The 25,381-nt window shown below is 40.1% G+C and overlaps 1 protein-coding gene across 1 annotated transcript in view; it reads right to left on the bottom strand.

Annotated features, from left to right (window-relative positions):
* Nucleotides 1-7,410: 7,410 nt before the first annotated feature.
* LOC133153241 (protein unc-13 homolog C) overlaps nt 7,411-25,381 on the bottom strand; it is a 77,246-nt gene continuing 59,275 nt past the window's right edge. Inside the window, exons 20-33 of the mRNA XM_061277400.1 lie at nt 25,119-25,245; nt 24,035-24,131; nt 23,270-23,413; nt 22,751-22,828; nt 20,757-20,834; nt 17,588-17,676; nt 17,063-17,200; nt 15,594-15,717; nt 15,396-15,458; nt 13,933-14,013; nt 12,433-12,580; nt 10,713-10,805; nt 9,142-9,301; nt 7,411-8,411 (exon numbers count right to left, since the gene is read on the bottom strand). Coding sequence (XP_061133384.1) covers nt 8,126-8,411; nt 9,142-9,301; nt 10,713-10,805; nt 12,433-12,580; nt 13,933-14,013; nt 15,396-15,458; nt 15,594-15,717; nt 17,063-17,200; nt 17,588-17,676; nt 20,757-20,834; nt 22,751-22,828; nt 23,270-23,413; nt 24,035-24,131; nt 25,119-25,245 — 1,706 coding nt within the window. The 3' untranslated portion in view covers nt 7,411-8,125. The remainder of the gene's footprint in view (nt 8,412-9,141; nt 9,302-10,712; nt 10,806-12,432; nt 12,581-13,932; nt 14,014-15,395; nt 15,459-15,593; nt 15,718-17,062; nt 17,201-17,587; nt 17,677-20,756; nt 20,835-22,750; nt 22,829-23,269; nt 23,414-24,034; nt 24,132-25,118; nt 25,246-25,381) is intronic.

The raw sequence follows: 25,381 nt of genomic DNA, 5'->3' as shown, positions 1-25,381 counted from the left end.
ATAGCTAACCTGTGAACTGTTTATGGACCATCAACAAAAATACATTTTTCGCCCGTGTTTGAGAATTTTTCTCATTCCCCAAATGAGGAAAAAATCTATTTTAATATGAATTGCAAAATATGTATTATTTTGATTTTTAATGACAATATATAGTTGCTTTGCGGCACACAATTACAACTGCAGTCCTTTTAGTGGGAAAAAAAAAGTTCAAGTATTGCCCTTATTTGACTTAGGCAGTGGGTAGCAGTTAAGATTGTTAGGTTTAAGTAATAGATATTTATTGGATATCATTTTTTATGTCTGAGTTTAAAATCTCCAAATGCATTTGTATACACCTCGTCTTCTCTTCTGTTAGCGACTCACTGAATTAGTGATTGAATTTGCATTTTGCAATAACGTTAGATGGACAGATGGTTGGATGGTTAAACAACAACAAAAAAAACACCTGACAAAGAAAATGAGTTGTATTGACACGAGCTGCAAGGATCACACTCCAGAGGCAGACTCAATCCCGTATTGATTTTCCCCACATTCCCCAGAGACCACGTTGTCCTTTTGGACTGGGCCTCGTCTACTCCTTAGGGGGGGAATCACATAGATGAGTTGATTGCAGCTGCAGTTTGAAGAGAAAAAAGGGTCAAGTTCTGCTGCGAGATGAGAAACTCGTCTGAGAGAGGGTGAAAGTGATGAATGGAATTTTGCTGAGCGCACACGCTCACTTTTGAGGGATTGCCTCCGTAAAGTTAGGAACTCGTGTGTCCACATGTGGGTTTGTGGGGCACCTCTAAAAATATCGATAGTGCTGACATAATTATCTCGGCTCACATACAGCCGCACATAAATCAGATGAAGCCCGGTCACTTGTATAAGGAATTTGCTTGCCTTCGTTGAAAAATATTTCAGGGACTCTTTTACAGTACTCAGATTTCAGATGAAAATAAAAACAAAATACAAATAAAAATGTTTAGTACATTTATTCAATACCAAACTTTTTCAAAGCTTTTTTTAATCTAACACATCAATAAATAAATACATAAAAAAAAAAAAAGAATATGTTTAGTACATTTATTCAGTACCAAATTTTTTCAAAGCCTTTTGAATGTTTAGTACATTTATTCAATACCAAACTTTTTCAAAGCCTTTTTTAATGTAACGCATAAATAAATAAATAAATAAATACATAAATAAAAAAAGAAAAAAAAAAGAATATGTTTAGTACATTTATTCAGTACCAAATTTTTTTCAAAGCCTTTTTGAATCCAACTCTAAACTTATATATAAATTATATATAATTACCTGGTTTTGAATGTGTGGAGTCTGAAAAAACTTTACAGTATGTCAACTTGTGTGAATACTGTTAGCGGGAATATGTCCAATATCGTTTTGGCAAAGGCAAGGTTGGATTGTGGGTGATGTTGTCGACCCCCCATAAAACTTTATTAACAGCACAGATAATGTTTTAATGTTTTAAAGAGGGATATTATGGAAAATTGTCTTTTTAATTGCTTGTATACAAATGCTAGTTTCTGGACTGGCTGCCCAGCAATCAAGTAGCAAATTAAATTGCATAAGGGAGTTTTTTTTTTTGCCTAACTCCAAAAAATGCGCAAGCCATTCAGAAATTAGTTAGCACCACACACACAACTCCGCACACTAATAGGTCGAATTCCATCAAGTTTATTTTACATGCAACAAATCATTTTCAAAGTTCCTCTCTACTGCATATACCCCCCCCCCCCCCATCCCCATTGACTGAAATCCATTTCGTGTACTCGACATGTGATCCTTTGTGCCGTCAGCCGTGTGCATTAGCGGTATAATCCAGATCACATATATAGTCACTCTTAAGGTTTTTTTCTACAGCGGCACTCTACATGTCATATATCACAAAAGACAGGATATGCTTGTCCCATCGGGGCCATTACCTTGAATTGCGTTCAATGACATATAAAGGTTCTGCTGGAACAGCGAAACCATTATTTCGGCCTTTCTCGCTCCATGCAGCTCCCTTGAGTCATGGCAGTAAATAAATAATACAGTTCAAATATTCATCAGCAAAATTATACCTGCTCATTTTTTTTCTTTCATTTTGCTCCATTATTTGAATTTTTAGCATAAAAATTGACTAAAACCACAATTGATGCTTTTTTTGTTTCCACAGAAAAATTGCAAATGAGTGAATAGCAAACCACCAATGGGTAAAGGCTCACTGTTCCAACTGTTTAAACTTTTATAAACATTATCTAAGCTCCAGTTGCTCCAGACATAACACCAGCATTCTATTCCGGGCGAAAATAAACACAATTAATCCTTACGGTTACTTGAAATGCCACCGTAGTTGCAGTCCGACAATCCTCGAGAATCTCAAATGCCAAGCGCTCAAGCACATGTACACTTAACCCCGTAAGTAAATATGCACGGGGGCAAAAAAAATAGCCTCACAATATGTTGATATGAAATTATTTATTACTATGGAAATGAGGCGCTCACCTCCAACATGGAATATGAAGAGTGAAAGGTGGCGCGACCGCAGCGACTATGATTAATAGCAAAACTGTCAAAGTAGCATCTGAGATAATGCTACGCTGGCGTTTCGACTCGACAGCCAGTATATGCAAACGTCTCCATTAGCACGTACACGGTGCACAGATAGTTTTTATGATGCTTTCTAAATATTATGCCGACGTCGCGCACAAATTCAAGAGGTATTTTGAAATATGCTATTTGTCATGATTAGACATCTGAAAGACGTAAACTGAAAAGAAATCAAGACATGTTCTCCTCATGTGAGACCTGCATGGATATTTAAAACACTCTGGTTTTGACTTATTTAAATCGGGCCGGGTGCTCGTATTTAAGTCTTCAGTTCTGTGGAAGGCATTCAGACTTATTGAGATGCTCGTTTTGCAGTGAGGAGGCAGTTAATGAAAACGGTTGTGCAGTTGCTGCTTTTCAATCACTTGAATAGGCGGATGCATTGAGGTGTGGAGACAACAAAAATGCTTGGAGACACATTGGAGCAAAACAAGACTGTTTTGACAGAGCGGAATATAATTGATCCAACACTGGCAGATACAAACCAAATTAACAGAAAGGCCTTGGGCTGTGGCATCAGTCGACAACCAAAAATAAAATACTCCATTGCATATACATTTTTTGAACACAAGTCTCCCATTTAAAGGATGCCGGTCACCATTCATGTTCTGAGCCTCTGAGGTAGAACGTGTTCCAAATATTCTGAGCGAGAGAATCCATGAATTCTCGCCAGATTTTGCCTTGTGAACTAGAAAGATAACAGGGCCTTCGTCAAACTGTTTGCTCAAAATCAGAAGCGCGTAATACTTCAAAATCATTCGAAACGAACCGAGATTTATCTTATCGTAACTTCAGATTGATAAATGAAACAATTAAGTGCGTGTGTGAGTCAGCAGGGCCTCAGTATTGGCCCATGGCCCCTTGGCCAAGAGGCCGCCAAACAGAGACTGCCGAGTGGAAAGTGATGACACCCGTGAGGATGTAATTACGCGAGGAGCAGATGGTCTTTGCAGGAGGACTCGCCTCCCTCCCGGTCGGGGCGCTCGCCACCCTCAAAGTGAGCCGGACCCCTTTAAAAGGGAGCCTGGCGTGCAAAGTTTTGCGGAGGTGCTCCATCTCTGTTATAGCTGCCCCACTGCAATACATCAAATCAGGGGCTGGAAAATAAAGACGCTGACTCATTGTCGTGATATAGCTCCTTTTCCCATGCTGCTCAAAATCTCATAAAACAGACAGCGGGAACTCAGAAGAGTTCACCAGAATTTTATCGGAACCCTTCGTGACACGCGGAACATTTGCTTTTATTAAAAAGTAGCCTAGCATATCAAATGTGATGCTTTGGGATTCATTCTCCAAATTTGAATCAAAACACGGTTTATTGCAAAAATGCTAACCACAAAGGCGCAAAACAACAAGTGACCTGGCTTACAAATATTAATTTTATTTTTAAGAATAGCAATATATTTGTGTACTCGCTAGCTTCTTCTGAATCCCAACATATACGACTTTCCTCCTGCACACTCCCACAAGGATGAAGACGCTTACTGTGTGCAGCCATAACCTTTTTGTCATCTGGGTCGTGAGTGAGAAATATCGCTGTTGTTCGTTAGGCTGGAGGAAAAAAAAAAAAATTCATAGCCAGAAAGAATGTGTCAAATCTAACTTTGTGCAGAGTAATTAGGGATGTCACCGCATGATTAAGTGGAGTCCCAGCGCAGGGAAAAGAAATATAAGATGCAGGCATTTATCTTTGCTCAGCCCCAACAGTCCAGAAAGTTTCGAAATATGTGTATCATCCATTTTCCGAGTTATTTGTTATATCGATGTACCATGAGTGTAATCGACTCACAATCAGAATTGGCGTTTTAATCTCAATCAAACGGGCACACGTGAGTCAGTTGAGAAGAGCGTGTTGCAGGAATAAATGATGCTTCCCCGACCTCGTCGGCAATTGACTGCCATGCGGCGGAATCAATTACAGCATTGTTTGCGCTCATGACATGACATGGCATGGCACAATGCATGGCTGCCCCTCGAGGCTTCAACAACTCCATCATCAAGGCTGCAAACAGCAGTAGGTCAATGGCACTCATCTAATGGCCTTATGATCTTGTTTTGTTGTCACTCAATGACAAAGATGATGAAGGTTTGAGGTGCGATGCAGTGCTGTCCTAAACCAATGCAGACTACAACTCCAATCAAAACTCTTTTTTTGCTAATCTATGGCCAAGTGCAAGAAAGGTGGGGAAATCAAATAAAATTCCATCCATCATTATTTTATGGGTGGTGTAGAACTGCATTGCATCATACTGACTGCTGCGTCTCGTATTTCTCATATTATATGACGTGTTAACCTATAGTTAAATGTCAATGTTAATTGAAAGACATTGCTGAATCTTTAATTGGGTTCTTGTATTGGAACTCGTTAAATTGTGCAGGTATGCTTGGCCGAAAGTGACTGAACTGTTCAAAGCAGTATTCGTAAGTAACGGACAATAAGTGGCTAGTTTTGCAGCGATTCCAAATTTTGAATCGCCAATTTAGGTAACAACAAATCAAAAATGCCAAATACCAATAATCAGTATGCGGAGGGCCTAAAGCACATTTGTTTTCCTATTCAGGGGTTTGCAATTTTTTTTTTTTTAATTATTTTTATATGTTTACTTTAGCAAGTTGTATCAGTTTTGTAAAGTTTCTACACACTTTGAAATGGTCCACTTTCGAGCCTGTTAAAAAATAATCTGTCTGTGAACGAGTAATCCATCCCTGGAGGTAAGCCCCTTCAATCTTCCCCTTGAAAAATAAACAGCATTCATCTTTGAAGGGCACAGCAAAGTCCACATTGGATGCTACATATAGACAGTTTGTGTACGTGTTGACATATACACACAAATATGTGACTATATGAAACTGCTGAACGACAAACCAACATTAAGAGCAAAATTACAAAGAAATCAACCCTCTAAAATATAATGTAGGTTGTTCTGCATATTACAAATCCGCAAACAATGTCTGCCATCGAGTAGTGATTTGCGATATTAAAACTTAAAACTAAAGTTGATCTCTGTATTTTCAGTTTGTCACCCAGATCCGTATATTTAATGTTTCTGACAATGCGCTGAAGACAAGTTTATTCATATTGCTCTTAATCACAGACAAGTCTCAAAGTAAGATTTTGGTTTAGTTCATTCTTATTTTTAGTAGGTTTATCCAAAAATTTGACAATTTTTGAAAATATTATTTAGCCACATCATGGTGGGAGAAGACATGTTGATTAGTTTCAGAATAGGCTTCTTCCATTAACGCAATTTTATCACTTACTGCTTTCTTCCCTGCTTGGTGTCAATTTGCGCATTTCTGGGATGAGAAACGAATAATTCTGCTTTCGGGCTGATTGACGTTATCTGGTCGACCCCGTCTCTGCGTCAAGATAAGTACTACGGACCGAACGCTCTGATAACAGCTTTACAAGACCTAATAAGTGCGTTGCTAAAAAATTGTCAAGGAGCATGATGATTTTTTTTTTCTTTTTTATATTGCCCGAAGATCGGGATCGCTTTGTGTTTTTCCATACAAGGTTAATGGTGTTATCAGCATGCTTTTCACCTTGCATTTATTAAACTAGCTACTATGTATTTGTCTTTAGTCGTTATGTGTACAGTATTAAATCGGAATATTCTGGTAATATAATTTTAAAACAATGCAAATATTTGACTCTCTCATTTATAGTTGAGTAAATAAAAAAATAAAAAAATTAACTAAATAAAATCTGTTGCAAATGATAGCTCAAGCGCGCATTTGTTTTGCAAAATGATCGAGATTTGTGACCACATTTGCACATACTTTATGCACATAGAAGAAAAGTAGACTTTTTGTACAATATCTCACTAAATATATTTACATGACATACAATTTGCCATCAGTGCAATACATAGGAATGTTGCATATTTACCAAAATGTTAAACTCTTTCCTTTTTAGGAAGAAGAAAAATAATGACAGAAGCTAAGTGTTTTTTTTCTCTCTCTCTCTCTCTCTTTTAAAGGAACATGTGCAACTCTCATTTTGCTATCATTACAGCTTCACAGCAAATAAAAAAAATAAAGTCTCGGCATCACCCTATGCACAGTCGGACCACATGTACATATATAGCTCCATATATGGAATGGATTGTGTTTTTTTGTACAAAGATTCTAAACAACTTTGGCAGTTTATCAAGAACTAAACTGATCCGAAAATATATGAAATAATATGCCGTAGGCTTGCCTTCCAAAGCTCATGTTCACAGTGGTCATTCAGAAAGGCCAGAAGCTAACGGTTTCAAATAAACATGGAAAAGGACAACAAACAAGAAACTTATCCATTCTTTCTGGAATCTGTTGGTATGGTTATAAAATTGCAAACACCTACGAAGGTTTAAATAGCAGTCGTCGCCATTTCAAAATAAGATAAAAACAAATGTTATTTCTTGGTGCTGGACTTATTCGATTCAGAGTTTGAAGGCTTGGGGGGGCGGGACTTTGCTCGGTGTTACCTTGGGAACATGGGAGAGACGCGACCGAGAAACGACGTGCAACAGAGCTGGGTGGGAAAAACAAAATCAATTTGAAAAATATAATGAGGGAAAAACAACTTACTGCACAACAGTGCTGTGACAAACAAATATACAATGTAATAAAATAAGAAACTTTAAAACAACAAAGTGTGAAACACAAAAAGTTAAATATACAGAGGGGAAAAGGGATTACACAACAGTTCCAGATTTTTAAAAAAATAGCAAAAAAACAAAAGGTTTTTCCACAGCCGTGTGGGTAGATAAAAGTACAATGAATAAGGGAGTCTGCTACAGTACTGGGTGGCCCAAAAATGAATTTTTTGTTGTTGAAAAAAACTAATACAACAATGTGTCAAGAATAAAACCAATTAATGAATACATAAAATAAGTTTTGAAAAGTTGAGTGGTAAGTGATGTAAAATTAAACAACAAATAAGAATGCAGGGTAGCAGAAATGGAAAAATATCGACTGCAATTGAAAAATGCAACAATACAACACTGTTGGGTGGCAAAACATATTTAAAAAACAAACAAGACTGACTCTGCAACAATCAAACGCCACACAGTCATAAAGTGACTTACACCGGATAATCGAGCAAATTTTCCAACATACTAAGTTCATCGCCTTAATTCCTGTACGTTTTATTCTTTTTTTTGTTCAGTTTAGTTTTTTGTTGTTGTTATTACACCTCCACTGGTTTGGCACTTTATTGGAACAAATCTCATTTCAAAAAAGACTAAGTGTACAAAAGTTATTTTGTCTGCTCCAACGTAACCGGTAGAATATAGTACTTAATAGTAAGCATACGGTCAGTAAACACTTGTACGTACTTGAGTAGTCAAATGAACATTCCAACAGATGTTTTTTTTTTTCTTACGCACATGCACAAAAACTAACAAACAAACAACTCCTTCGCTCGTTTCCTGCTTTGGATCTTCTCAAGAACAACCCTCCAATCATTCTCATCTGTAGGACAAAACCCACTCGGAAGGAATACTGCATTTTATTTTTTCCCACACACACCCTTCCGTTTGCATTACGACACTTCCTCGGCCGAGCGCGTGTCCGTCTTGAGACGCACAAACTCTTTGGCCACCTCGTCGTTGGTCCTTTGCGAGAGTATCCGCATGATGGTGAGGCCCGTCTCGTCCATGGCGATGCTCTTCACCAGCGGGTAGCAGGCGGCGCAGCTGCCCGAGTCGGCCAGCTCGCGCAGCTGGATGACGGTCATGCCGATGATGCGATCCTCACGGGCGAAGCAGTAGTCCTTCACCGACACGTGAAGCTCGTATGCCTCCGGCCCGTGCTCGTTGCTCAGGACGCTACAGGGGCGAAAAGAAACGCAAACCTAAAATCTTGAACTAACATTGACCTTTCGTCTTCTCCAATGAGAGTTTTCATTATGGGGGATGTGTTTAGTTTAGCCTGGGTTGTCAGAATTTAGAGTCTTCATAGCGTAGTGCCTGTTGTGTACAGTTAAAAAAAAAAAAGAATTGGTTGATCTTTGTTGGGATGCACCAAAATGGAAAAGTGAATGTCCAAAATGTATAACAAAGGAACCAATGCCACTCATAATGCCAAAATAATACTAGATTTGTTTTTGGTTTTTTTTGCTTATAACATTCTATATATGCAGTAAAACTGCATGCACCATTGCACCATTCTTCATGACAATTCTATAACAATGAAAACTGCTCTCCTGAAGCTGCAATGGCAGTGGACCAATTCTTTCATTTCTTTTCTTTATCCTTCCTGCAGGTGAAATTTCCTGGTTTCCCAATACTTTTGTCAATAAAATGTGAAATACACTCACTCAATGTTGTTAGGTTGATTCAATCTTGTTTCCTGGGCTAAATTGATGAGCTAATAAACCCCATGGCCACTGTTCTAATCATTCCTCGCAACTCAACAAGTGTTCAAATTCTAATTAGGATGCTTGTGAATCTATAAAGTCCATAACGACGGCAGCTGCCCTCTGATACCTTGGCTTGGATTGAGTGGAGATTGCCAACGCGTAGATTCATGATATGGTGTCTTCCCGTCATGACTTACTATTGGAATGTTTCGTTGTACTTTGGAGACCAGTTGTTGTTCTTGGTCTTGGTGCTGAATTTGCGCTTCTTGTCAGCCAGGTGCGGCCCGATGGCGTTGACCTCGACGAATGGCCGGAACATGGCGGTGGTCTGCCACTGGAGGTTGTTCACGTCGACCACTGATACACAAGGTAAGGCGGAATTAAAGCTCTGGGTAGTTATGACAAGTACCCTTGAATCGGAAGACTTAGATGCAAGTAAAAAGTTTAAAGGATATTGTAAGAAGCAGTCTTATTGCGCATAAACTTTACTACTTCTGGCAGAAATCGTCATCTATTAATCTTTGAAGGGTGGTGTAGTCATCTCATAAGGTGTTTGCTCAAGTTTTGAACTTGTGGAGTTTTCATGCGATAATGACAAATCATCAAACTTTGCTGCTGTGCATTGACAGAAACTGTTCAGTGCAATGATTCCCAACCACTCGACCAAGTTCACTTCATTGCTTTTTATTTTATTATTTACTACTAACAAAAAAAATGTCAATGCTCTTCAACCAGATGGCAAATGATACAATTAACATTTGTATTCACCAGGTACGATTTATACATCTGAATAATATATTTTTTTGCCTACCAAATTTCACATTGCTCTATACAACTGGCTTTGCAGGCTGGATTTTCAAAAAGAAAATCCAAAATTGTCCGAACAGACTTTTGTTGAGTGGAAAATATATTTTATTAACACGGCATTTTTAGATGTCCAGACAATACCACAATGTATTATTTGCTCGGCACCATGGAGACAGACAAGACTGATTGGCACAGTGGCTGCTACAGACCATAAAGCAATCCGTAACTTCACTTTTGATGTTGTGGCTGAGAGTGAACACTAAAAAGGGCTGATGATGGAAGATTAGGGCAAAAAGCAGCACTCAGCCTCTTGTGTTGTGTGGTGTAATAACACACTAATGGCACACCCCACTGTCCTGGTAATAAAGATAAATGTAAGGCTATGAACATGTCGTCATTACAGTTGCTGACATTGTGTCTCATTCAGGGAGATAAAAGAAGAAGAAAAAATGTCCATTTAAAAGAATCAGCGCAGTGAGACAGTATGCTGCAGCAGGGGGTAAATGCTTAAAAGTCATCTGCCCCCTGTTGGTAAGAATGACCATTAATCATAATTGATTGGACGGGTTATTAAACAGCAAGAGCCCCACCCACATATTGAAAGTGTTTTTCTTTCTAGTGTTTACTGTACCGTAAATGACATCATTAAGGAGCTACTGTAACAGATAGCTCACTATTGCCGAGCATGATTTCTTTTCAGGGGATAAAAATATTATTAGATTGCCAGAAATGGCTCCCCCTATTAATGCCAATGCTTTCCCCGTCTGCAGTTGAGTAACTGGCCTCCCCTGACTGCCATCTGAGCTAATACAGTATATTTGTTTGTAAATGGAGCCACAAGCACCGTCAATCGGTGCTTATTCATTTCCGGGGCCCCGGCAGCACAATCATATCGAGAGTTCCTTCAGGCGAGCCAGCGCGAATACATTTGAATCGAAATGACGGGTGCGCCAAAGCTCACCCTTCACGCTGACTTTGTGCTCTCCGGTGCCCGGGTGAGAGATGAGGTTCACTTGGATGGACACCTCGCCCACTGAGCCGTTGCTTGACTGACCTGAAAATACAAAGTAGAAAAACAGAGCGGAATTAAAATGATGAGACGTAGCCAAGACTAAAACAACAACCAAACAAGTTAAACCCCCCCCAAAAAAACCTGCAGGGGAATCACGCTTGTTTCAACAACATTGACCTAAAATGTTTCCTTTTGCTCAAGGCTGAACAAGAAAAGTGAGGAGAGTGACAAAAAAGACAAAAAGCAGACATATTCAATCTGGATTGAAGCCTAGGGAGAAGAATGTGCTGTGAAGGGATGTACTAAATAATAAATATTCCCTCACAGTGAGATCATCTGCCAAAATGCCAACGAAACACCAAGACAAGTAGCCAGAGAGGTCCAATTCCGATCAGATTGCTGAGCACGTCCGCTTTGCAGCAAAGTGAGGACGGATGGCGAACGCCGGAAGGCTGTGAGTGGGCTCTCATACGACGGATGATGGAGCATGTCTGGCCCATAGCTGATCAATATGTGCCAAACACGCTGCGTGTGTTACGCCGCTAATGAAGAAACGAGCCAAGTGATTTATTATAACGCTACTCTGAGTGGGAGGGGTCCTCGCTGCATAATTAAGATGAGAACTTTGGTAAAACAAAGAAGAAAAAACATCACAGCACTTTTAGCTCATGAATGTGCGAATACAATTACACAGCTGCTACATCCCAGCTGAAATATTACACTCAGCCATTAGTTTAATGCTACATTAGGAGAATTTAATCATCCGGGGATAGAATCCAAGTACAAATCGGATGTCTAAGGGACAAAATAAAGTGATAAAGCGCATTGTTGTCTATTATCAGATATTGATCATCTGAATTTGCATTGCATTTACTGACAAGTTTAACCTTTAAGTACAATGTGAATCTCTATTCTTGCTATTCTATAACACATTGCTGTCTTTATCAAGTGGCTTCTGCGTTTAGGATCATAGCATATTATTGGGTTTCAATACCAGTTAATTTTTCTAGTGGGGGAGTCTAGGCGCAGAAATACCCAAGTGACCCATGACAGAAGTTTTGTCCACAAAATAATCTAGGGACCTTTAAGGGGAGACACATTCAAGTTTGTCTTGTAGTCTGACGCTGGCGCGACACACTTTAGCTTCTGTGGAATAAATTAGCGCACACCGGGATCTAAATGTGTCGGTGTCATGAGCGACGGAGCTGTTGTTGATTAATGAAGGAGCGTTGGTGAGCCGGCGCCTTGCCACGCTGTTTGCTGACCTAATGTCCATCAGCCGGCTCACCAGCTTTACTCTTTTCCAACACGGACTGATTGGTTGGTTTGCTGTGTCTATATCGAAAGGCAGGCCGTTAGTTAGCAAGGCGGGGCTGCTTGTTCTGCCTGGCTGCCTGAGTAGATGCAACCCGTGTGTGTGTGTGTGTGAGACATACACTTCAGCAACTTGGACTGAATTCCCTCTTGAACATAGGAGTGTTTCATCTGCTTTACACAGAGAGGAGGAGAGGTCGATATATAAACAGAATGAAACCGGAATGAAAGTGGGCCAGTGAATTTATGAATTCATAGTATTCACGTATTCCGTGCCTCTGACAGTTATGCTACTACAACAACAACAACATCTCAAAAGTAAACTAGATTTGGTTGCTGTAGGGGGTTGTCTTACCTTGAGAGGTTTGGGTGCATATATATTTCTTGATCAAGGCATCTGTAGGTTGAGTGTAAAGGCTAAGAGCATATTTGAGGGACTTCATATCAGGGCTCTTCTCCAGGAAGGTCTTCTTCAGACCGTTTCCTCCAGCATGGAAATATTGCTAGAGGAAAAAAAACAAACAAATACATTTTCAGGGTATACATAGGACACAGTGTTGTACGATTGTTGCAAATGGCTCGGGGGATACGTGGAACCGTTGCAGTTTTACTCGCGCAGGGGGTGGGCAAATGCATTAAGCCACATTTGCAGCTAATTAGCATGTATGTAAATGTGATGGAAGCATAAAGTGAGAATAAAAGACATAATAGATTTAGTTCCGCTGTATGTTTTGAGATCTTTTTAGTTTTGGTTACGTCTGGTCTGTCCACAAAAATACATACCTTAGACAGTCGCTTTATTGATTTAGGATTTGGCATGAGGCCTGCAAATTAATACATTTTGTTCTGAATCCAGGTCAGGGGATATAGCTGGCATTTTTATGTTCACTTACAACTAAAGATTCAGCAAATAGATGACATTTCATTGTACTGCAATTGACAGCCAGTTTGTATCACGCATTATTGCAATCTACGGGACTGAAGTGGAACAGTAATGGCATTTGGTTTTAATTACTTTAATTAAGTACTTATTTACAAATGCTTGTTTAACAGCTTGAAATGATGGCACTATCACTATAGGGAGAGATCTACCTCCATCAGTGCTTGGGCCAGTGAGAGCTATTCTGGGCTTTCATAATCTCTTATTTTTATGTGCATTCCATTAGCTGGAATGCTAATAAAAGACATTTCCAGCATATCAAACTTGGTTTGCGAGGTGGAGCAGCTGTCTCTCTATCATTCTATACAGGGCGGAGGTTAGGCGAGAGCAAATGTACATTATTGGAAATATGTCTCCAGAGCTCACATTCATGTCATGTGTGGACTCTTATATGCCTCTGTGCATTTTTCTGTCCATTAGCACAGTCAGGTTTAAAGTTCAGTGTGATTAAATCCTAGCACATGTATAATCCAGTTTCTATGTAGAAGGACATAAGATTTTTATGTGAATGGATCCTGTCGTTTTCTTTTCGCAAAAATGGTTTGAGGTTGTAATAATAGAGGAAAACAAGAGTTGTGCTAGATCAGTCTGATTGCGTAACTTCCCCAAAGCAATATTGAACTGCGCTAACTGACTGTTTTTGATGATAAGAATCTCGCCAACATGATTGATCCAAACCACAGGGTAGTCGCCTCAGAGTTGGTGCAATCAATCTTTTTTTTTTTTTTTTTTTTGCTGCGCCACAGCTCCCCATAACACCAACATTTTTACCTCTTCATCAAAACTGTCTGTGGTGGCATCACAAAAATGCCCAATAAACCCGCTGGATGTTATTTTTTTATCATCCACAGTGCCTTAAAAGGTCAATTATATTTTGGTTCTGGGTTCAGATGGTTCCCTGGACACAAAACTCACCTTGATAGTGGGAAGCACGAGGTCCATGGCCGCGCACTGACGTGGAGTTAGACTCCTGGCTTCCTCACGGATTACGTGCTCCTGCGGAGGGACGCGAACATCAAGATAAATGCAGATAAAAAGTTACGATTGAATCGCTCGTTGAACTGAACCATAACTGCAGGCGTTGCAATTGACTTCATTTTGAGATTTTGAACAGGAACTTTGCCATAATGTCCCAGGATGGGAAAAAAATATTTTAATCACGAGCAGCACAAAAGGTATAGTAGGTTGTTATAAAATGGCTCAACATATAATGCAACCTATGCTGATATTTATGGTGCAGTGCAGAGAAAATGCAGATCCGGTCCTTAATATTCGAACCTGTAGATGAAACGCAAAACCTTGCCTGACTTTCTTATTTTGCATTTAATCAGAGACAGCTTTCAATTGATTTCCATGAGCCAGGGTGAGGCTGCAAACACTTTAATCAACATCACCGCTAAAATGCAAGGCGGGTGCCAAACCGCGCCCATTTCATTTTCATCGACTGCATGAGGCAAGGTAAACCCAAACACACAATGACGTGGTAAACCACTTTAAACAGTCAGAGAGGAGTCCTTTTTCCTTATCTAGGAAAAAACTCAAAGGGCAATCGCTGCAATTATTGCAATTCAAATCCAACGCTCACATACTGACATTAAGTGAACTCCTTTGCTAACCAAAACAGCAGTCCCTCCCGAGGCAACAGCTTTTGTATGGTAAAAAAATGTTTACTGCATATGAGTCATAAACGCCCCTGGTAACCATTTGTTCCAACAAAATTGACTAGTACACATTCTGAAAATCCTTCATACGAGATGATTATGACTCATGACCAGCATTAACAAGAGGATGATAAACGTCTTTAACGCTCGAGGAAAGGTACAGACACACGCCCATCTGTGCGCTCCTCTCCAGATGTCGCTGCCTCCAAGGATGGCAGAGTCTCACAAACAACGGGGGGATAGTTGACTATTTGAAGGAATTCAAAGGATACATTAAAGCGGGCACCTGTTGCATCATTCGCAAGTTAAACGCTGATCTAGTTCTCGTTCCTCATGTCGCATCTGTAAATAAACATGACTGGCTTGGCTGGATGATGCTGAAATGCAGTAGTGGCGGACACATATTTTGTTTTTAACAGATGTTGTCAGCTAGCATTCCTTCTTGAACGTTGCATAATCTTGTTGAGCACGGTGTGAATACAAGCGTGAAGCATATTTTAAATGCACTCAATGTTGCACCGCTGCAGCAAAAATCCTTGAGGACATACAGAAAAATGTTGACCAAATATATTAATTGGACCACATGATTTGTGTTGCGCTTTGAGGATTTGTTTCTGGACCTGTATATGAAAATGTAAATCACAAATTACCTGAGCATAGTCCCATATTATAAATCACCCAAAAAGATTTACGAAGCAAGTGAAGAAACTGGATTACCTTTAATTTGGACAATTGTCCCAAATCCTTTGCTGCATTGAAAATCATCTGAGCTCCTTGCTGCTGGAAGACAAAAGACACTTATTTGCCATATAAAACAAAAAAATAACACATGGTACAGTACATTGCCATGAAATACATTTTGGCATACAACAGAATCAAATCAGTGTAAAAGTTCTCTGAAAAAGAAAAACTTACGCTCTGGTCACTCAGCGGCGGCAAAACAATGGTCCTCTCGATTGTGTTCAGGACGATCTTCCAAAGCTCTTTGAGAACACGTTTCAGCACGGTCTTCTCACAAATCTTGGCGAATAACATCAAACTGCAAAGAGGTGTTCAAAAGTGTTTTACATGCTGCTTGACATCTTCATAAATTTGTTTAGATTAGTCAAGAGCTTATGAGAGTGAATAGTCACTCGTTACGCTATTTTTCAATTTAAGTCCGACATCATTCGCTCGGAGTAATTCACCATGAAGTGTGTGTGGTTGGGGGATTTTCCCCCCAGTAAACGATTCACACTTCATCTTATTACCATGAAAATTCCTTTTACAAGTCAACATTTGTAAGAAAAGAATGTAATTCAGCAACAACAAAGAAGAATGAAGAGCTAAAAGGGCCTTGCAGTGTGTTGGCCGCTTGCCATCGATGCCACACAATGCTCCATGGATCAATTTTGCCCGAGTCAAGAAACCGCCGCTTAATATCATCGTGGCAGACCAATCAGTCAAACCGGGTGGAGTGGAAGGATTCCAAGTTTGGTCAGAGCGATTGTTAGACTCGTAAAAATGTATCTTGAAGGCTGCTCCTGTTAAAATGGCTCGCTTTCGATTTTATTGAGCTAACAGCGTATCATTAATATATGAGCAAAAATCCATGAGTATAATTGTCATTGACACCAAAGGTTTGTAATTGCATTAAGATGTGAAAAGATGGGGTCAAATGACTTTTTTTCCCATTTTTTTTTACTACATAGCATTCTGTGAATAACAGAATATCTAAATATTTGTGGGTTCACCATAGATTGCTTACGTTTGAGCAAAGCGTTTATCTTTTTGAGTAATTCATGTTTTATCATGAGCCCGCATCTACGTATTTAACATTTTAGAGAGAGGGACACCAGTTTAGCCGAGTTTTTATTCACGGCAGGGCCCGAATATCGCCATGAAATAGCCGGGGGTATACAGTCATCGTAAATTGTATTATTGAATTCAATGATCACTACCTTGAGGGGCAGAAATGAACTCCTACTGTACCCCTTTTTGTCATCGAGGTATATTATGAGTGAGGATTAGCATTTCCATACTATAAAGAGGATTCCCCCTGCAAAATTCTGTTGACCTCAATGCTTCTTTGACAATGGCTGAGGGATTTCTAAACCTCAGATGAACTATTTATAATCTCAATGGTTGTTTCAGGAATGGCTTGTCTTTCACACAATCTGTTTTTCCCACTCATAGTTGTGTGAGTTGTATTACCAAGAGGTATACATCAGTATTCATGTCTCGGCAGGGAGCAAGATTCCCTAATAGTAACAGCTGTACAGTACTGATTACCAATGTTGTTCAAACTTTGGTCGGTGGGGGGTTTTGTGGCCCGTCTACCTTTTTTACAAGGCTTGGAGTATTCAAAAAAACATTTGGCACAAACCTCTTTAGATGATACCTACTTTTTATCAAGGAGGTCCATAAGAGGCCGAAGGACAGTCTCTGCATCCATAGCGGCGTTACTTCCTTTGGCCGAACCTTTCATCTGGACCAACTCCTGGTTCATCTGCTTCACACAGTCCTCGATCACCGGTTTGAAACTGAGGAAGAGAAATGGAGCATGTACTTGTTTCCGTATGATGTGTGATGACATTTTGGGGACATGCTTTTTGGAAAACATAAGGTTGAATGGCAGTTGGTCAATTTTTCAGGAACAGGTGACTATCTTAACTCTATAACAATTTTCCGGTAGGTAGGGCAGTGTGATAGAATTCAGTACGTTCGCCGCACAGTTCCTAGGGTCGGAGTTTGACTCTTAACTCTCGTCTCTGCCCCTGCTGTGAGTTTTCATTTTCTCCCAAATTGCAAATACATGCATTCGTGGAGTCAAATTATAAATGAAGATTGCGGCTGTGCGATGCAAAGCAGATTAGCGGTGTAATTAGTCCGAACGAGAAGTTTCTAAATGGGTATGCGCTAATGCTCACCTGGAGCCCAAGACACCGCTGAGCTCATCCAACACGGTGTTGAGTTTGTTCTGCAGCTCCTTGAGCAGGTCACTAGCCTCTGCATCCAGCTGTCGCGGTACAAGAAGAAGATGCACAGTTACTGCATGGTTGCACTCCACAGATCTGCCACACCGCCTTACAACTCTGCAGGATGCCTTAGCTGGAATGAAAAGGGGTGGGGGGAGGGGGTTTGGTAACCTGTTTGCCTCCCGCTCGATCTACGTGCCATCTGTGCCGAGCATCGCTCTGAATACAAATGGATGGCTCCGAGCCGAGCGCGGCCATAAGACATGGCGTTGGCAAAGAAGAAGCAGCCAGCTAGAAGGCGTCCACATGGGTGACGCCGCGTGCACTAGTGCGTGCTGTACAGTAGTCACAGCTGAGAGGGTAGAGGATCAAGGAAAGGATAAGGCAGTGAATTCCTATATGGTCTACTTTAAATGAGTCTGTCATGTTTTCCCTTTTCAGTTGGCCATTAAAGAAAAAAAAAACAATATAAGCTGGAGAAATAGGCCACTCAATAAAAACAGCCATATATTCACTATCTGAGCCACTTCATTTGGATTCTCAATGGAAAATGCAGACTGAGCAGTGCGCCGATTCGCATCGATGTCCTAGTGACTGTAGTTGCTTGGGAGGAACAAAGCGTTGGCCTACAAGTACTGATACCCTAACAAGATGATTAGCAGGGTAAACAAAAACAAGATGATCCAATTCAAGTTGAGAATCAAATAACATTTGTACACTGTCAGATGTTATCGTTCTCTTGTTCTGATTCAGTCATACATTTGATGCACTACTGCCTGGGTGCCCGACGGTCACAAGTAGCAGATGTTGGTGCTCACCCTTGAACTCAGTTCAGAAAGCTTTTTCTTGGGGGTTCTTTCTAGTATTTCTTTTTTGGTTTTACAGTTTACATTTACTATGCTGATTTCTTATAGCTCAGAACAGTGAGGAAGCGTCAGTCGCAATGGCCTGGGCAACATTTTTGCTTGACCTCTAATCTGTTGTCTGGTAGTCTTTGAAATTGATTTCTTTTTTTCTGAGAATACAATCTTAGTGAAGAAAATACAAGCTTGGTGTTTTGTACCCAAGGACACCGTCATACCCTCGGAGCTGAAAATTCGATTCTGGCTTCAAATGATCATTGAGACTTTGGTCAAAGGTTACAGTCTTGCCTGTAATGCCGTTTTCTGAGCGATCGTCACAGATCGGCTACTTCCGTATCATCTGTGGGTCATGTCTGTGTAGCTTGTTCTTTTTTACATTTTCTTTCAAGGAAGACTACAAATCCTTTAGTCCTGTCTGTTTCCCCGATAAGTTTTGAGACAACATTAGGAAGTAATTTAAATACCGTACTTTCCTTGAATTAGGTATAACCGAATGTAACCACAAAATCTCCTTGTATGAATCCTCAAAGTAAAAAATGTCCATCCTATTCTGGCAAACTGAATTCAAAAGAAGCTTCGAATGTGAACTAGCCGTTTGTGGCGGTCACCTCCCGACTGAATAAACTCTCTTTTGGCTTTGAGCCTATCAACAACAGCCAAGCTTTGCTTTCATTTGCCTGTTTCAACACTTGCTCGTGAGGAGCCATTTGGAATGCAGTTATCGAGTAAATAATGGGTCGATGAACTACTGTTTAAACCAAACATCGCCTACCAAATTCTGAACAATCAAGACTGAAAGCAATCTGTGGATGTCAGGAAACTAGGTCAGCGTCTGCTTGCCGCGTCTTAGCTAGAAACGTGAAGTTAGGTGAATATTTGTCATGCTCTTGAAATCTTAATGTGAACATTTTTAGCTGTGGCCTGGATGACCTCATCCAAATCACAACCAGACTAATTTAAAAGGTTTCTGTGCGGGGCGTGGTGGGGGTGGGGGGAGGTGGTCAACAAGCTATGACGTGTTTCTTTATTTGCCAGTGTTCAAAAGACTGGCAAAGAGGTAGGCAGGAAGTAAGATTAAAAAAAAAAAAAAAAGATGGTAACGCATGTTTTTCCAAGCCACTAACCCTACAGTGCCAATGATGGTGAGGTCGAGCAGCCTGTCCTGAGGGGAGATGGGCAATTCAGAGTCCATATGCTCCGTGGCACATGCTGCTGGAAGTGATTCATACTAAAGGGGTGTGGTGGAGTGAGAAAAGCGCATGACAAGTGGCGGCGTTCGTGCTTTTTCTGGACATCATTCGGAAAATGGCTTTTGGCGGGTCCTATTACACACACCTTACAGAAGGACACAACCCCCTCCTCCTGGAGAGAGAGAGCACATATTGGGAAGACAGGAAGGGGGTATTGAGAAAGGTGGGGCTCATGGACCGGCGGGGTGGGAGGGGTCATTACCATAGAAGACAAAATGCAAGGCGAGACAGAAGGTGTTAGATAGTTCTAGAGAAACATGCACTCAAGTGTCGGTAGTGAGACGCACACAGTTCAAGGCTTTATCTATTTGACAGATTTGGGGAAAATCTTGTGCTGTTACAAGTCGTCCCGGCTCACCTATATCTGAAATCCATCAGACAGGGCTCACCTGACCTAAGGTCTTTCCAATTAAGTAATGCAGTACCAGCAAACTGATCGACAAAATTATGTTTAAGGTATTAAGGTAGGGCAAGCAAAACTAGAGGAACTGATCACATTTGACGAATACAAACCCAGATTTCAGCCTGGGTCTACTACGTTAAAAAAAAAAAAAAAGCTGCCCATTGACCACAATGACATAAAACTAGACTCTTTGGCATGGTTGGCGTAATCACAAATAGGATAAGTGGTGAGCAGGTTTGAGATTGCAAGCGGAGATAAGAGTCGGGAAATACGACATTAGCTAACTGACGAGGCAGATTAGTCGACAAGGCTGCTACATGGAGAAAGCGAGGAAAGGATTACAGCACAACACCGTCGGGGTCAATGCCTTTTCACTTCCAATAAATGTCACCCAAAATTATCATTTACATAATCATGACCTAGCGCTTATTTCTCTGACCGAATGTGCCGGTTTCTGCCTCCGTTGCTAGCTGATAGCGAGTCTGTTCTGGTGTCCTTGAGAACGACACGGAACCTCTTCAAAGCATCTGGAATCTGACAACCAACCACTGCGCCTTGGCCTCGTAATTTATTATGAAGGGCAAAAAAAGGCAAAAGAGACAGACCTGCTTGCCTCCCATTGACTCGAACATCTTCTCCAACTGAACTCTGAGCTGCTGAATGTTGTTGAGAAGAATGCAGGGCTGTCGAGAGGGTTTGAAAACAAATGGGCATCAGCAGAGAATACATATTTAATGTTTACGTCTCTCTAAAATGAATCACAGTGCCCCACTGTGCAGGAGCATCTTGTGCGGTTCGACTCAAATGTCAACATAAGACGCAAAAAAAAATCACACAATTTGCAATGATCCATCAGTTTGTATTTCCCCGACACATCATCTATACAAGGAATGCGTCTTCACAACATTGTCAGTCAGCGGAGTAACGTAATACTATAGGGAGAAGAATGCCTGCGCTGAATAACCCCGGACAATATCGATTTTTCGTCTCCCTGACAAATTTAACAGATGACGAACATTAATCACGACACTTTTTCTGCTAGCCTGCCAGTAATTCTCAGTTTTAAGTCTGGCGAACGTTCCGCGGTGCTTTTACAAAGGAGGCGAGATATAATGGATGAAGTTAAGATTGTGTTAACCACACAGAAGTGATCGTTGCCTTTCAACTCCCTAAAAGCAGACTGGGCAAACGTGGACATACAGTAATGACTCCATCTTCCTTTGCAGTTCTCCTTCTTTGGATCGAAGAGCAAATTTGAATTGAGTTGTTAGAGAGTGAAGAAAAGGGATTCTCAGAAGGCTTAACTTGTAGGATGGTGGATGCGTCTATGGAATGTTTTTTTTTTTAAACTGAATAATTGACCAGTCTTTCTTTATCCATCTCATTGAGGTCCCATTTTGTCTTGTACTGAAACTTTTTGTTTACTGAAAATGACCACAGTGTCTAAGGTAACAACGGTCACTCCTCACCTGTTGTATGATTTTGGTCATGTGATGGTCACAAGATGCAAAAATGTTTGACTTGTCATCCCCTATAAGAACATGCAAAATCGGATCTTGTTTTTTAACTAAGAATATCAGATTGATTGAAATTCACCTACTGCATATGAAGACATACTGTACATTATTGGAAAGGTTATCTCGAAGCATCTCAGTTTTCTTTTTTAATCAGTATGCATGTTGGAGGCAGTTGTGTTAATTAAGTACTCTGAGACGATTCCAGAAGGTTAGCGATGCATTCAGTGCACAAATTTTGTTTATATTGCTGCCATAGAAACGGAACTAAGTGAAACCAAGGAGCCATTGTGTCTCATTTTCTTTTCTAAGTATGTGCCCTACCAACGACTCACACCCACACATTGTCGCATAATTTTCAACATGTATGGTTCATAACATTCACAATACAGCATCAAGGTGAAAAAGTACATAAATTGGCTACTTTTATAGAACATCTCTTAATCTTCACTGAGTATTCAGCATAATGTGTTCCTGACAGGTTGATTGATTCTATATGCGTGGGGGGTGTTTGTTAGGCCGTTCTTTTTCTGGTCATGACATTTATCAATGCACTGCAACAATACTTGTAAGTATATCTTTGAGTCATCTAATTGCATCCTCGCATTTATCAACTCTGCGTCACAGTACAAAGAAAACAAACATCATTATCGTGATTGCATTGTAGTTGATGGATTACTGCCACCGCACCGCTCGGATGCCTTATAACTTTTCTTTTTTCTTTGTTATCTATTTGTCGAGCAGGCTAACCGTTTTCTCCGGAGTCAAAACGTACAGAAATAGTTTGTAACCATTTGATTTATATTGCAACGCCACCGCAAAGACCACTGGGGGTAATTTGGGTCCTAAGAGGAACCGAAAGTTGAATCTTTGCTCATCTGTCACATTAAATCTGACACAGAGGCCAGAAAATACAACAACTTTGGGCCACCAGATGAGTAATTACGCTTTAAAATGCATTAGGGCTCACCGTGCTGAACTCAACTGACAATAATTCCATTTGCAGTTAAAGTTGGATAGACTTAAAATATTTATCTTGAAATAAAAAGTCATTGTCACATTTGCATACAACACAATGCACTTACCACATTCTCCTTGTTCAAATACAAAGGGAAGTCCTTGGAAATGATTGCGGCATACTGCAGAAGCACTTTATTGATAGTCTGTATGAAGGGAGAGTGGGAGGGAGAGAATCAGAGTTCTAATTAGAATGATTTGCCTTTGTCTTTAATGAATCGCAGGAATATATTGGAAAAAAAAAATACAAGCAGCTCTCCTGAAAGCATGAAAGATCAATACAGTCAGTACACAATGTGATGCTAATGGATTTTTATTTAAACTAGGTTGATGCAGTATAAAAAAGGGAAATCACCTTCACATATATCAAATTTAGTACATTTTAAGATTAACAGTGATGACCTATTTTTTTTTTTTAGACTTCTATGATGGTTATGAATGTTATATAAGCAAAAACAATATTGAAGCAAAGTCTGTACAGTGAATATATAGTAGTAGATTTTATGATGGCACAGTCTGGAACATATTTCGACTTTCTATTTGAAAATACCTTTGCACCAAATCTGTTGTCGGACAAGCAATCTGACCTTGGCAAAGCGGCACATGAAGTGAGCCAGGGCCTGGGGGTTCGGACACTCAAGCTTCTTGATGATTTCAAAACTCTGGTTGAGCTGCGTGAACACGTCCACCACAGAACAGGAAAAGAGGGCGTGCTCGGACGTCTGCTGGAACTGCGGAGAGAAACTTCAAAATGTAGTCTTGCTTTATCCGAGTGTCATGCCATTTAGAACTCTGAAAAAAATCGATTCCACTGACTGAGATTTTTTTCATGCATCCATCCAAAATTACTTTAATTCAGCTTTCTTTGATTTATTTACTTTTAATTATTTATGCAATGATGAATGACAATGATGGCAAACAAAATTTTTTTTTGCTTTGAAAGATAAGAGGTCATTTCAGTTTTTGTGCATTTTTCTAAAAAAAATAACTCATAAATTGCATTAATATAAAATATACAGCAAATACTGACAGGAAAGAAGGGTGCCAGAAGGGAAACAGATTTATTCCTTGTTCTCATTCTCTAATATACTGCCAGCTCCTTTTTATTCTTCCTTGAAATCGCAGTTTGTTTTTGTTTTATTCCGTTCCATTCATATTCTTGTCGTGCATGCAACCCGAGGCAAAGAGTGCCTCTTGTCTGTGAAAAATTCCTTTTTATCCAAGAGACAGAGTCTCTTGGAGGAGCGCAATTCTTCATAGCGAGGCTGTCCTTGGTCCATTTAAATAAAGCAAGGAAGTCATTGAGAACTACAAGGAGCTTTGTTTCCCCGCTCTCTTTGATTTTTACTCACTCCGTCTTTCTTGTCTCTCTCCAGAGCACCGTTGAGGAAATCCATGGCCACATCCTCATTCTCGTCGAGCCACTGAATGACAAACGGCTCAAACCACCTCAAGAGAAAATAACAGGTTTGCAATGTATGTCACGATATTGCTCGGGTGAAGTCAGGAGAAGAAGTCTTTAGACTCGGCATGGTTTTATTTGAAGTTCATTTTAGAAGACACCCCATAATTGCTCAATTTCAGCTTCCACTTTAATAGACGACTTCAATTAGTTGCCTGGTGCAATTTTGCCCTTCAACAAATCTGCTCATCACTAGGTGTCTTATTAGCATTACGACCGATAGCACCATGTGTCGCGGCAGATGTCTTTTGCACTCATGCATCTTAAAAGCGAAGGTTTATGCTGGTACTTCAACATTTTGAAGCGGTAATATATCCTGTGTCTGACTATTTGTTTTGGCAAGTGAATATTTTTTGTCCAATGTGTTGATATTGAAGCAGTTTTTGCCAGGATAACTTTTGTAAAAAAATATTTTATATTAAATATATCAGTATTTCGATGACAAATACTGTACGGAAAAAAAAAACTAACCAGAAAAAAAATAATCTCAAAGGTACTGCTAAACTCCTGCTAATACATATTTTTATTTTCTGCTATTGAGACCTCCACCAGGGTTACTTTTCCTGTATGTCCTACCCTCCTTTTGTGTATTCCATTGAACATTGACAACATTTAATTTATGATCCTCCCGCCAAGAGTATCAAGTGCCAGACAATGTTGCGTCTGCCGCAGTTGTCCAACTGCGCTGATAAATCAGCCGCGCCAAACTCATTGATTGACATTCCCCTCCTCTCCGTCATCTTGGAAATGCATTAAACCGTATATTGAACACATGCTTAATTTTCCGCGGTGCCTTAAAGTGGTCTCTGAATTTACTGATGCAAAAATCTTGGCACGGTTTGATCACAATTGAAGTCCATTAGGCTATTTCGCACTGATAAATCACAACGACAGCATCGGTTCACGCGTCATCCATTTTGAGTTTGTCCGTTCAGTGTTTGTACAATTTTAGGAAAAGAGGGCATGTGACTTACAGAGAATATTCTGGAGGAACCCCCTTGAAGGCTGGCAATTCGCGCACATACTCATTATGGAACCATTTGACTTTGAAGTGAAGATTCATATATTCCGTGCTTTTGCATAAGCGGTGCTTATCGTGCTCTGAAATGCAGATTAAAACACAGGGAAGGGAAAAACGGTTAGTGCAAACACTCCATGTCTAAATTGTAAATCTCGCAGAAAAAAGGATGTTAATTTCAACCTATAAAAATATTTTTAAGTCGCTCGTAGTCCAAAT

This window comes from Syngnathus typhle, linkage group LG4, assembly GCF_033458585.1.
Source record: "Syngnathus typhle isolate RoL2023-S1 ecotype Sweden linkage group LG4, RoL_Styp_1.0, whole genome shotgun sequence".
Classification (NCBI taxonomy): Eukaryota; Metazoa; Chordata; class Actinopteri; order Syngnathiformes; family Syngnathidae; genus Syngnathus; species Syngnathus typhle.
This window is presented reverse-complemented; position numbering and strand designations above follow the sequence as displayed.